We start from the raw sequence: 14,034 nt of genomic DNA on the forward strand, positions 1-14,034 counted from the left end.
CTTTCCTTGAGATTGTGGATCAAATCTCTTAAGAGAACCCTCGGTGTGAAACGCGTTAGCAGCTTGCCATTTTAATCTGTTTTTGTACGAACTGTATCTACAATAAAAGAAAGGACTATTTTTGGAGTGTGGCTATCCGGATCTTTATTTGCTCATAAGCAGGAAGTCTGGTCAATGAAATACCTAAAGTAAGAATATCATCAACCTATTTCGCTTGTTAAGGCAGGTGACTGGAGTGGCTACAGTGGATAGAGTCTACTTATCAGTAAATTCCTTTTTTAATGGGAAAAAGCTCCTTCACATTGTCAGGATGGAGCCATGATTCCACAAGTTGTTTCTAGCACTCAGGTTCTACACCAACTGCAGCAATTTGTATAGGATTTATTAGAATTGGTGCAGCAACAGAGTTGCGGGCACGATATCTATTATTCGGAATTGCACATATACAAGAAGATTCCTATGCATTGATTTAAGCGAATAGTTTTTTTTACAGGTTTACAGGTATTGTTTGCCATTGAAAGAGCACAGTATGGCATTATATATTAGTATATGAATTTTTATTATGGATCTTCGTGTGCACTTTTTTTAGCTTTTTTTGGTGCATAGGCAGCGCCACATCATTTAATTCATGGTCCCAGCTTACAGGCATCAGTCCTTTTAGGGATATTGAAAAATGACCCTGAGCACTTATGGATGTATATGAGCTGAGGTCATCTATTGCAGCAGAACTGTCTTCTAGGGGTCTTTTAAAAGACATTGCACTGTTTAGTGGAAAAACTACTATATGCAAAGCATGGACTTGCCATTCTGAAGAGGGTCCTGATCAAGTCACTAGGGACAGGAAGTAAAACTAGACGGAAGACCAGATTGACAAATGCTTCAGAAAGAGCAGTAGCGGCTACTACTAGGCCGGATGGCAGAAGAAAAGCGCACAGTGCGAGCATGCAAAACGTTCCACCTAGCAGATGACGTCAGCACTTAGTTTCATCAGCGTTAGCTATTGTTTGCATAAACATTTTATTAAATGTTTTAAAAAGATATACAACAGAATAGAAAAATGCCATATACATTGCACATTTATGTGCATATTGATAAGCCAATAAAGTAAGAAAGTTAGCAATGTCTATCTATTAGACCCCACTGTAAGAGTAAATCAAAATATACAACACTAATGATCCTTTGGCCTGTATTTTTGAGAATCATACCCAAACTAACGAAGGCCAATACAAAGAATGTGAAGAACCTGATTATGAACAGCCAGCTCAGGTCCTTCTAAATTCTGCCATCTATCCACACCAGGTTGGGGAAGAGAAAGGGAAGGAAGAATAAGAAGAAAGGAAGGGGAAAAGAGAAAGCATGTATAAAATCGCTTTGCCGGCGGTTTGGCACAGCTGCCCATTCAGTTCAATGGGCAGAAGCATTTTAGGAGCATTGTAGACACCGCTCCAAAGGTGCTGCTTGCAGAACTTTTTAAGCATCCTGCCAGTGCACCGTTCCAGTGTGAAAGCCCTGGGGTTTTCACACTGGAGAGACTCTTTACAGGCGCTATTTTTAGCGCTGTAGGGCCTGTAAAGCGCCTCGCCTCAGTGTGAAAGGGGTCCTAAATCTGAAAAACTTTTGTAGAAATCAAGTCCTTAGAATGATGGCAATGCATCAAGGAGGGATAGTCCTTTAGCTTGATCTCATCAGCCGATATAGCCTTAGACTCATGCAAAGGCAGAAGCTGGAAAAAAACAAGATTCATCACATAGCGCAACGTAGCCTGGACAAACTGGAAACTAAATTGCACACTTGCATTTGTGGTTGCCAATAAGCTAGCATGTAACATGTACAGCCAAACAGCAGAGGCACACACCGTTCCTAGAGCTCTTGGCGTGCGCTTCAACACACCAGGGCTTACCAGAAGTGACATCAGTGTAGGCAAGCGCGCGGCCTCAATGCATTTCGTGTTTCCACGTCATCAGGAAGCTTTTTTATGCCATTTACTTGCGGCTTAACATGTGAGTGTGCCACTTTATAAATCAACCTAATTTGAGTTAAAATAGCGGTGAGCACTTAGGCTGCATTCACACCTGAGCGTTTTCAGCTCGTAAAACGCCCCCAAAAAACGCCTGAAAAACACCCAACAAGCAAAATCCCATTCATTTCAATGGCACCTGTTCAAATCTGAGCGTTTGTCACCTGAAGCAAAACCTCTGAAAAACGCCTTAAGCTCAAAAAAGAACATGAGCTTCTTTGGGGCAATTTACAAATGTTTTTCTGCTTTTTACATGGATGACCTGAACAAAATCGCGACAAAATTGCGGTAAACACGCACAACTTTGAAAGCTCGGGTGTGAATGCAGCCTTAGGAGTTTGCTTCCACATATCCGTTTAGGTTGTATGGATCGACTGGAGTGCTGGCGATCATCTTCTCTCTCCCCAGTGGAGACAAGCGTGATTGACTTCCTGGTTATTCAGTGGTCCATCTGTTTTGGTAAGCGAGCAATTTGCCTACTGGTGGAGGGATGGTCACACAGTAGCTATTGGATTGGATCATTTCTCTCACATGGTTATTCCTACCAAGCTCTGGGATCTTTGGTTCCACACTGGACTTTTACACTTTGGACTTTATTGCTTTGGTTTTAACTTTGCAGGACATTATTGCTCTGCACTTATCTTATAGTGAGCTTATATTCTTTATTCTGTATTGTTCTGTGTCATTTACTAAATAACTCAAAATTTAGACCTCATCACAATAGCTCCAAAATTAAGTTCTCGTAAGTATTCACTTAAAGGCCAATTGCCTATTTTTTGTAGAGCTTTGTCAGCTTTAACTCGTCTAAATGTTATCAGTTTTTTTTTTTTTTTCCTAAAACAAGCCCCACAACCTGTCAGCATACTGGATACAGGTGTTGTTGGGCGTCAATTTTTTTGCCTGGCTCCTTTGGTTTTTCAATCAAGGGATGCTGGACAGTAAATTTTAGTCTGTTTATCAGAAACCAAAATCGACTCCATGTATGGTAAGCGTCATCTGAGATGCAAGTTGGGATTCTCAATAGTTTTTCTTTTTCGTGCATGGATAAACATGTTCAGTCAGGTGACATTACAATTTATACAACCTAGTACAGATGACAATGAAAACAAAAATATCATTACATTCAAAATGGTTTCTAAAATAAAGCTTCCCTATGCAGCTCTAAAATTAGCTTAAACCTCCCCTGAATGGACTGCAGAAATAGTGTACACTGCAGCTGATCCATTTAAGAAAATAATCTATGGTGTATTTTTTATGTGAAAACTGTCATAATGTATATGTACCATTTGTTAAGTTTTAAACTTTCTTCTGACTTTACTGCATAACAAAATCTGAGTAATCAGAAAACCACCACAGGCCATATCGCTTTTACGTGCAACGTAACCGACAAGCCTGTCAACTGATGCAAGACATGAACATAAATGTCAGGTTTAAAATTCTTGCACCTTAGTATCGCTACATAAAAGGAAGTACAATTTTCATAAAGGAAGTACAATTTTCATAAAGGAAGTGCAATTTAATTCCATCAAAGCATATACACAAATGAAAAAAAATAGAAGACAGCAGCATCTAAATTATTATACACTTTTATTATTTCTACATAGGTCATTTTTATGGCATATTTTAGTGATGATGCTTCTGTTTAAACTGAAGCCCACAATATCCACAAGTTCCAGATTTTGTTTCTTTGTCCTGAGAGAAAATAAAAAATAAAAAACACTTTATACATATGCTGTATTATCATTATGCAGTTTTTTTTTTGTTTTTTTTTTTAAACAAAAATCCCTCCTCATATATATATCTCCATGTTCCATGATTGTCCCCAGCTTCCTGTTTGGTCCAGTGCCAGCAGTTCTCTTCCTCGGGCAGAAGGACAGTCCTGTCCTTCTGCCCATTTGCTGCGAGACCATCCTGTCATTTGCACAGCCCCTAGGGAGCACATCATCACGCAGGCTGGACTCTGGAGTTTTACAAGAGTGGGTGGGGCTCACACATCATTACACGAGTGCCACTCAGTCCTGGAAGGAGAGAAAGCTGCCATGTCACTGGACCAACGAGAGGTAAAAAGGGTCCTGCAGTCTTTCCTGCCTATGGCTTAAAAATAATAAACAATACTAGAAGGGAGGGCATAGTTGGAACTTTAGGGAGGAGGGTGAGGGATTAAGTGCTGGAGTTCCACTTTAACACAAAAGAATAAAAAAAAAAAAAAAAAAAAAAAAAAAAAGCTCAAACCAGAAGAAAAAAATAACTTATCTTTATTATATTTAATATGACAATATTTATTTAAATTGCAGGTTCTTTTTAAAAAAACATTGGAAGTTCATGCAAATCTTACTTGTAAAATATGAATTTCCATGGTAAAGCTAGAACTCTATTGAAAATAATGACAAATTATCAACTTCCAGTTTTACCCAAGGTTCTGCTTTGCACTACTGTGGCTTGTACTAATGTTCATGTATTTTTTATAGTAACATCAGTGGTGCCCAATCCTTCCAGTCAGACTAAAGCCTCGTACACACGGTACGATTGTTGGCCAACCGAGCATCTGAATTTTGTCATAAGGGAGTGTGCCAGGATTTTGTCTTGCATACTAATGGTACACAATCCGTAGTGACCTACTACGTGGAATTTCAGCTCTTGAGTGCCACTCCTTGGGCCCCTTTTGCTAATTTCGTGTTTGGTGAGCATTGATTCCGAGCATGCACGTTTGTACTTTCGATTTTTGTGTGACGGATTTGTGTACAGACCATACGAAAATCTGACGTCAAGCCATTGTCCGCGGAAAATTTACTAGCCTGTCATCCAACATTTGTTGGTCAAAAATTGGACAATTGTCAAAAGGAGCGTACTAATGCTAAGATTTTAGGACAGCAATTAGTCAACAGACAAACCCCTGCCAACAATCCTACCGTGTGTACGAGGCTTTAGCCTCAAATACAGGTCTAAATGCCAAGAAATGTTATCTTACAGGCACATCACTACAGTATGATGTGCAACTCCACAGTGAACCATCCCTCCAGATGGCTTTATCTGAACTTTAGCTGGGTTATTTAATACATATGCATTTTAAAATCATTGATAAGTGCAAAAATGTTTATGAAATCTGTTTTCAGTTACAGCATCTGATCAAACCGATCTAAGACCTGTCACGGCCCATGCCATCACAAGGGATATTGCACATGCCTCATGATATCAATAAAGTTAATGCAAAAAAAAAATCTGAATGTGAATGCGCACATAAGTCCCACATGCATATGTAAACGGTGTTCGCACCACACTTGTGAGATATCACCATGAACGTCCAAGCCAGAGCAATAATTCTAGCACCAGACCTCCTGTGTAACTCTAAGCTGGTAACCTGTAAGGGCTTTTTAATTGTCACCTATGGAGAATTTAATAGAATGTAGTTTGCCGTCATTCCAAGGGCGTGCACAATTTTAAAATGTGACATGTTTGGCATCTATTTACTTGACATAACATATTTTATAGTTATTAAAAAACTGGGTATTCCATTGTGTTTACTAACACTCATTAAAGTAAATTCTTACCAAAAATTTGATTCTAAAAAACCGCTGCACAAATATTGTGTGGCATAAAAAAATTGCAACACGCACCATTTTATGCTTAAAGCTGAACTCCAACTTTCTTTTCACTAGAACTGAATGGATTGATAAGTCCCAGCACAGATCATACCTCTGTACCATGTTGCTCTGTTGTTTGCAGATCCCCTGATATTCTGGGTTTAGTTGAGGCTTTGTACCATGTGATATTCTGCATGTAGACTGAGGGCCTTCCAGCCATTTTCTGCTCAATCTCTAGCCTAGAACACACCCCTCTGTAGTCTTTCAGAGTCTGCAAATGATCTCCTTTATAGTTCTGATAGCTCTGATGGTGGGTGGCATGAAATACATCCTAATTAGCATTCAGTCCCGCTTATCACACCCACAGAAGGAGTCCAAACCTCCCAAGTCCCACCTCACAGATCACAGCATTATTCAAATAAGAAACCCCTGCTACACAGCCTGTTCAGATAGTTAGCTGTGCTGCTGCTGGACAGGATTGAATGAATTACAATTAAAAGTCAATCCTGCACCGTTAAATATGCTGACCAGTGTGAACAGTGAGAGAGTCCCACCCCTCAGATCCCACCCTCCAAGAGCGCTGCTTTCTGTGATCTGACCACATCAACTCCCAGAACTGGTACAAGTGACTCCCATAGCCTGCCCTGAAACTACAGAGGCTCAAAGCATGATGGGACATATAGTATCAGGACTGGTAAAGGAAGGAAACAGGAAGTTTAGAGAACTTTGAAATTCAGCCTGGAGAAGGAGTGACATCACAGACACACAAACTTGCTTTTTACAGCTAAATAAGGTAAGATACAGATAAAATGACAGTGGGGTTGTGATTCATTTACATGCACAATGCATCTGTTTTGGGGAGGAAAAGCTGGAGTTCTGCTTTAAACATTTGCATAATATTGTGTGTATAATATACACGCACAAAACACCTGGGTTCATGTCAGAACAGGGAGAACTATATAACTAACAGAGGGAGAGCGAGTCCTCTGCACCTACTTTTACTGAAATAAAAACTTCAGCACGCATTCATCACAGCACTTTTCATTTCTTTCACAGGAGCATGTTGGCCTCAGGAGGCAACCAATTACTAATTATCCCTCTTTTTACCGCTCCTAGAACACTTGATGGTCCCCCTTAGGTTCTCTCTACTTTGATCATCACCTACAGCTCAATCCTGTATTTGTTTTTTTTTTTTTTTTTTTTTTAAGGGTACCCTTAGTGGAACAGGAAAGGATCATGCAAAAGAGAGTTGCATATGATGAGAGCATATATTATTAAAAAAAAAAAAAAAAACACTCCACATTTTTCTAAAAATTAAGTACTAGCGTCCCCTGAAGATGTGCATTAAACGCTTAGGGGCAGGAGCTACACGCTGGCATGGGCCATGACAGGTCCGAGATTGGTTTGATTAGATGCTTTTACCAGCTGGTAACTGAAAACAGATTTCATAAACATTTTTGCATTTGCTTGGAACTGGTGGCTCTCTTTGTAAATACACTTTTAATTATCATGACAATCGTTTTACTATTTGGATGAAGCCTTTTGCTTTATGTGGAATCTATACTTTAATAAAAAAAAAAAAATGTGTGTATATATATATATATATATATATATATATATATATATATATATATATATATATATATATATATATATATATATATATAAAGGGAACTTTTCCCATTAGAAAATCTTTGGATATACTAATCGAGATTGTGACAGACCTAGCCGGGAGAGAGACTTTTGGAGGGGACTGTATGCTAGCCTCTTGCCGATCGATCGTGGGCCCTGGCATTTGGGGGAGCGGTGCTCTTTGTGAGCTGTATGCCTGGGGACCCTTGAGGTGGTATTGCTGTGGATTCGGGTTCTGGTCCCCCAGGACACACAGACTGGGGACCCTGGATTTGTCATATTGGAATAGTGACCGATTCATAACGTTGGGACTCCTACTGTTAAATGCTAATGTCATCAATTCCAGCTACCTGTCTGTTGTCTGCTAAAATGTGTATTGTAAATAAGTCTTTAGTATGGGATCTAAGAGTCATTAGATCCCCATTGTTGTTTGTGTTTAATTAACTCTGCTATTGTGATAATGTCGATTGGGGGTTCTAAGCTACAAGACAGCCAGTCTGGCCTAAAGGTCATGTCTGAGTCATCTAGGCTATCTAAAGGGATTAGTTAATTAGCCCATGTTAATTAGGTTAATTAGGTTACAGGTGTATTGTTAGAGTAATATGAGCCGGAGGTATGCACCTCCACTGTTAGTGTATAAAAGAGCCTGTATTTTTGAATAAAGGAGATTCCTATTTGAACTTACATACACCCTGCCTGGTGTTTGTTCTGAGCTATCACAACTGGGTTAGAACGGCACATAGCTGTAGTTCTAATCCTGGAGCATTGGATGACCGAACCATCAGATGTGGCGATCTGCAATCTGATTCTATAGCTGCAGAGGAGTGTCGGGAGAGTGGAACCGAGCGAGCAAGGGGCTTCTGGCTGTCCCCCGTGGGGTGTCTCTACTGCAAGAATGGAGATGGTTGACCACGTGTGATGGATCCTGTTCACACAAACGTGCATGTTGCTTCTTTCCTCTGGCAGCTTTAAGCTGGATACACACTATACAATTTTCTGTAGATTTTTTTCCTTCCATATAATATGAGGTCATACCTTAAGAGTTTCAATTTGTATGCAATCAGGCAGGCCCTTGCACTACATGGTTTTGGTAAATCTAAAGGAAATCAGACAACAAAAGTTGTATGGCGTGTATAGGGTCTTATTGTCGGGGAGTGCATTTAAGTTCTGTTACGCACACATGGTGGAGAGGATTTTCATTAGCTGGTAATATTTATCACAGATTTCGTTTTTTTGCAGTGGACTTCATTTACACCGATTTATTTTTATTATAATTTGTGTGGATATTGTGAATGCTTTTTGCACAATATGAATGTTATGTTAATAGCACATGCTTTAAGTTTGTAATATTCTATATTTGGAGGTGCTGCATTGTTCATGGAAAAAAAACAAAAAAAAAAAAAAACTTCACTAGTAACAAGCATTATACATCCAGTACACTATTCTTTTAAAGGCAGTATTGTCTTATTTAGGGAATGGGACCTACTTTTCCAGCTCGCCAGGATAGAGAACACAGTTAAAGCTTTTAAATAGTAGGTCAGGATATACATGTCTCACATACAGATGTCTCTACTGGCTCAACATTAACCTCTCACTCCCTCCTATACTCCTCCACTAATTGAAGGATAACGCTTCAATGAGAGACAGCAGCTAGTTGCTACCAAATCCCAATGTAGATAAGCAGGTTGTTGCTAGTATGCAACGTAGCAGCTGTAATTCCACTCTCAAATTCCTGATCTGCATGCTTCATATGAATACTTTCTAGCAGACTGGCCCACACCAGAGACAGGCAACTAGCAATTTTGTATTTCTCTCAGTACAAGTTTCTTTCAAATTAAAGCTGAGCACACAGGTGGTGCATGTCCAAAAATCACGCAAACAGAAACAAGGTGACAGCACCCAGGAAAAGATCATTTTGAGCCATAAGGAAGTATTTACCACTGCTTTTTAACCGCTTAAGGACCAGCCACCGCAGTTGTACTGTGGCTGCTTCCCGCGAATCGCCATCATTGTACGTCGACTCGTATATGACGATTTGTGGCCGCGCGCGTGCTGCTGGAGGTGCGCACGCCCACTGGCCAGTGGGGGAGCCAATCAGCGGGTGGGGCAGACTCAATGTTCGCCGGCCACATACGATAGTTCCCCGCAGTGACAGAACAGGAATATGCCTGTGTAAACAAGGCAAATCTCCGTTCTGACACAGGAGAGCATACAGATCCTGTCTTTCTGCTATGCAGGAAGACGGATCTGTGCGTTTCCCCAGTCACACAGTTCCCCATACACATTTAACCCCTTGATTGCCCCTGATGTTAACCCCTTCCCTGCCAGTGTCAGTACAATAACAGTGCATATTTTTAGCACTGATCACTGTAATAAATGTCACTGGTTCCCAAAAAAAAAAAAAAAAAAAGTGTCAAAAATGTCAGTTAGGTGTCCAATCTCTCCGCCACAATGTCGAAGTCCGACTAAAAATCACTGATTGCTGCCATTACCAATAAAAAATAAATAAATAAAAATGCCATAAATCTATCCCCTGTTTTGTAGACACGATAACTTTTGTGCAAACCAATCAATATACGCTTATTGCGATTTTTTTTTTACCAAAACTATGTAGATACATATTGGCCTAAACTGAAGAAGAAATTTGTTTATTTTTTGGGGGGTATTTATTATAGCAAAAATATAAAAATATTGTTTTTTTTTTTTCAAATACCACCAAAAGAAAGCTCTATTTGTGGGAAAACGACAGCGTAATTGTCAGTTAAAGCGACGCAGTGCCGTATCGCAAAAAATAGCCTGGTCATTAAGGGGGAAAATCTTTTGGTCCTTAAGTGATTAAAGTGTAACTGTACATTTGGTGTCAATACACTATTTTATCTGTTTTTTACCCAAGCCCCTCCACCAGTCCTATACTCACCTGTGTTAATCCAGTGAGAGATATCACCACCAAGGCAGCACAGCCACTTGTCAATCTTCTGAACTGGGCCAGTGAATGTACAGTAAAACTTCCATTTTATTTTTCTGGAGAGCTTGCACTCCTTTGTAGCACAGAGTATGAATTCCAAATTGGACTGAGACTCATGTGTAGACCCAGCTAAGAAGCTTCATGAAAAGCATATCAAACTGTAAAACCTAATTGGCAATGCAGTTATACATCAATGATGCTATTAACTTTTTCTTACGTATTTTATAGCATAGGTTCTCTTTATTAAGATCACAGCAATGCATCTACTCTCCAACTTAACGACAAAAAACAACCAAGGAAAAATCCAAGCTCTACTTGCTGACAGCTTGCTGGGTGTTCAGTGTGTCCCTGTACCTTTAAAGGAGTGGTGGGCTCCCTCCAGCCCATCTGCACTTCATCTACCCCATCAGAATGCATGTACTTCCATTGTGGAGTCTCTCATTAGTCAGCGGTAGGAACTACAGATAACAGGGTGCCTTGGTGGGGCCTGTAACTTACGCATGCATTTGCAAACGTGTGCAGACTAAACCCTGTTTTTAACGCATACTATTAGACAGGTTTCATTTGGTCGGCCGCAAGCTGGTCGGAAGGTAGAGCTTGGATTTTTCCTTGTTTTTTTTTTTTTTAGTCATTTTGTTGCCCTCGAAAGCGCTTTGCTTTAAGGCCAGTTATAAATGGGGGCAGCGGCTCACTGTACCCTTTCCAACTTACCAAGTTGATGTATACTTTAGGATGACCCAAAGCTCCACCTCCTCCATCACACGATACAACTCGGTTTTCAGATTCATTAATAGGCTGTTCCGCAATCAGGTTAACAGCAAACTGCTCATTCACCTACAAAGACAAACACTGTCAAATGGATGCAAACACATATGGCTTTTTAAGGCAAGACAGATGCTGAGCAGTTTGTAACAACCCATGATCTAATGCCTAAAATTACCTTCCAAGTAACAAAATATAAAACTCATTAACCTTATATGTAAAAGCAAAGTTTGTATGAACCCAGTTCCTGTGGTAGTGTGCTTTGAAATTTATAAAATTATTTAATACCACTAGAACAGCCTCATATTTAGACAGCCATGAACATAACTCTTAGTATCTTCTATTTGCACAGAATAAGTTTCTGTCTTCTTATGGGGGTATTCCTAATAGGTGCATTAAAATGATGTACTGTTTCCATCTGCTCATGCTGATGGATAAGACAGCTAACCGCACATAGGCTGTGTTACAGTTTAAAGTAATGTGATGTCTCAGTGACTGACAACACAAATACCTTCCAGGTTACTCTGGCAGACATCAAGGCACCGACTGTGGCAGCTGAAAGACCCCATCTTCCTACTTTGTGGGACGGCCATGCGATGCCTTGACACTTCTGAATGACAAAAAGGCCATACTACTGTCACTTAATGCACGGCACTCAAGGCATGGATGACCTTATTATTAATGCTTGGTCTCTGAAAATCAATCCTACTGGAGAAATACAAACGCATTTTCTCTAGCAGATAAATGAGTAGGGATGAGAAATAAAGCATTTGCTGTGCTTCGAGAAAAATACTAAGTGGCCAACAAATAGCTCAGCACAGGATCTGCATTATGCATTACTTTCATCTGATAATTCGAAAAATAGATTAGTTTGGTTATGATAGATATATATATCTATCATAACCAATCTATCTATCTATCTATACACACACAAAGTGACTTGAAAAAGAATTCATACTCCTTGAAATTTTCCACATTTTGTCATGTTACAAACATGAATGTATTTTACTGGGATTTTATGCAATAGACCAACACAAAGTGGCATATAATTGTGACGTGGAAGGAAAACGAGAAACGGTTTTCAAATTTTTTTACAAATAAAATGTCTGAAAAGTGTGGCATGCATTTGTATTCAGCCCCCTTCACTCGGATACCCCTAACTGAAATCTAGTGGAACCAAATTGCCTTCAGAAGTCACTAATTAGTAAATATAGAGTCCACCTGTGTGCAATTTAATCTCAGTCTAAATACAGCTGTTCTGTGAAGCCCTCAGAGATTTGTTAGAGAACTTTAGTGAACAAACAGCATAATGAAGGCCAAGGAACACACCAGACAGGTCAGGGATAAAGTTGTGGACAAGTTTAAAGCAGGGTTACGTTATAAACAAAAAATATCCCAAGCTTTGAACATCTCACGGAGCACTATTGAATCCATCATTCAGACAGACTGGGCAAGGAGAGCATTAAGCAGAGAAGCAGCTAAGAGGCCCATGGTAATTCTGGAGGAGCTGCAGAGATCCACAGCTCAGGTGGGAGATTCTGTCCACAGGACAACGATTAGTTGTGCACTCCACAAACCTGGCCTCTATGGAAGTGGCAAGAAGAAAGCCATTGTTGAAAGAAAGCCATAAGAAGTCCCATTTGCAGTTTGCAAGAAGCCATGTGGGGGACACAGCAAACATGTGGAAGAAGGTGCTCTGGTCAGAGGAGACCAAAATTGAACTTTTTGGCCTAAAAGCAAAACGCTATGTGTGACCGAAAACTAACACCGCACATCACCTTGAACACACCATTCCCACTGTGAAACATGGTGGGGGCAGCATCATGTTGTGGGGATGCTTCTCATTAGTAAGGACAGGGAAGCTGGTCAGAGTTGATTGGAAGATGGATGGAGCCAAATACAGGGTAATCTTAGAAGAAAACCTGTTAAAGTCTGCATAGACTTGAGACTGGGGCAGAGGTTCACCTTCCAGCAGGACAACGACCCTAAACATACAGCCAGAACTACAATGGAATGGTTTAGATCAAAGCATGCTCATGTGTTAGAATGGCCCAAAGTCCAGCCCTTAATCCAATTGAGAATCTGTGGCAAGACTTGAAAATTGCTGTTCACAGATGCTCTCCATCCAATCTGACAGAGCATGAGCTATTTTGCAAAGAATGGGCAAAAATTCACTCTAGATGTGCAAAGCAGGTAGAGACATACCCAAAAAAAGACTTGCAGCTGCAATTGCAACAAAAGGTGGTTCTACAAAGTATTGGGGCTGAATACAAATGCACGGAACACTTCACAGATTTGTAAAAACTTTTGAAAACCATTTATCATTTTCCTACCACTTCACAATTATGTTCCACTTTGTGTTGGTCTATCACATAAAATACATTTGTACTTGGAGTCTTTATGCAAAAACGAGTAAGAACATGATAAAGGAACATGAGCAAGTGAAAAATAAAGACAGTAGGATAAATCAGCCAACAGGTTTATTTAAGGTAACATTACATCATTCAGCCAAATGCCTGAAAGCCTGAGACATCTCAATTTGCGGGTCTGGGGCATATCTGGAGAAACACGCTCCAGAGTTCCATCTGCCCAATTTTTTGATAATGTGCGCCGGGACCCCCTGACGAAAAGCTGCGGAAGCCGCCCCTATCCTGAAGGAGTGCCCAAAAAACACCGCCAGGTTTAACCCCAGGTTGGTCAATAATGTGCAGCAATGTTTGATATATTGTGCCACCATGAGGGGAGCATGAGGGAAAGGTAGCAAGGGACTATTCCTTGGTTTATCTATGAGCAACGCCAACAGCTGGTCTAATACTACCACGGGGCACCAAGCACTGCCCGTCTTGAAAAACCTGATGTCCGTGCTGGTCCCAAACTGCTGCGTCTTACACATACTCAAATGTAGCTGGAAAAGATCTGGATGTCTAACCAACTGGCTAACTGCGAGCACATGGGAACTCGCCCGGCCTGAGGAACCCGTAGAACGCCAAGTAAATGGCTGCTTTGGAGGACCACGCTGAGCAGCCTCCCTAAAGGTGACCTGGTCAGCAACTCCGACGAGCCCCGGAAAATGTGTC

The 14,034-nt window shown here is 40.4% G+C and overlaps 1 protein-coding gene across 1 annotated transcript in view; it reads right to left on the reverse strand.

The window, feature by feature from the left end:
* Nucleotides 1-3,587: 3,587 nt before the first annotated feature.
* NDUFS6 (NADH:ubiquinone oxidoreductase subunit S6) overlaps nt 3,588-14,034 on the reverse strand; it is a 31,585-nt gene continuing 21,138 nt past the window's right edge. The window contains exons 3-4 of the mRNA XM_073630772.1: nt 10,907-11,029; nt 3,588-3,709 (exon numbers count right to left, since the gene is read on the reverse strand). Of these exons, the coding sequence (XP_073486873.1) occupies nt 3,641-3,709; nt 10,907-11,029 (192 nt within the window). The 3' untranslated portion in view covers nt 3,588-3,640. The remainder of the gene's footprint in view (nt 3,710-10,906; nt 11,030-14,034) is intronic.

Source organism: Aquarana catesbeiana, linkage group LG05, assembly GCF_042186555.1.
Source record: "Aquarana catesbeiana isolate 2022-GZ linkage group LG05, ASM4218655v1, whole genome shotgun sequence".
Taxonomy (NCBI): Eukaryota; Metazoa; Chordata; class Amphibia; order Anura; family Ranidae; genus Aquarana; species Aquarana catesbeiana.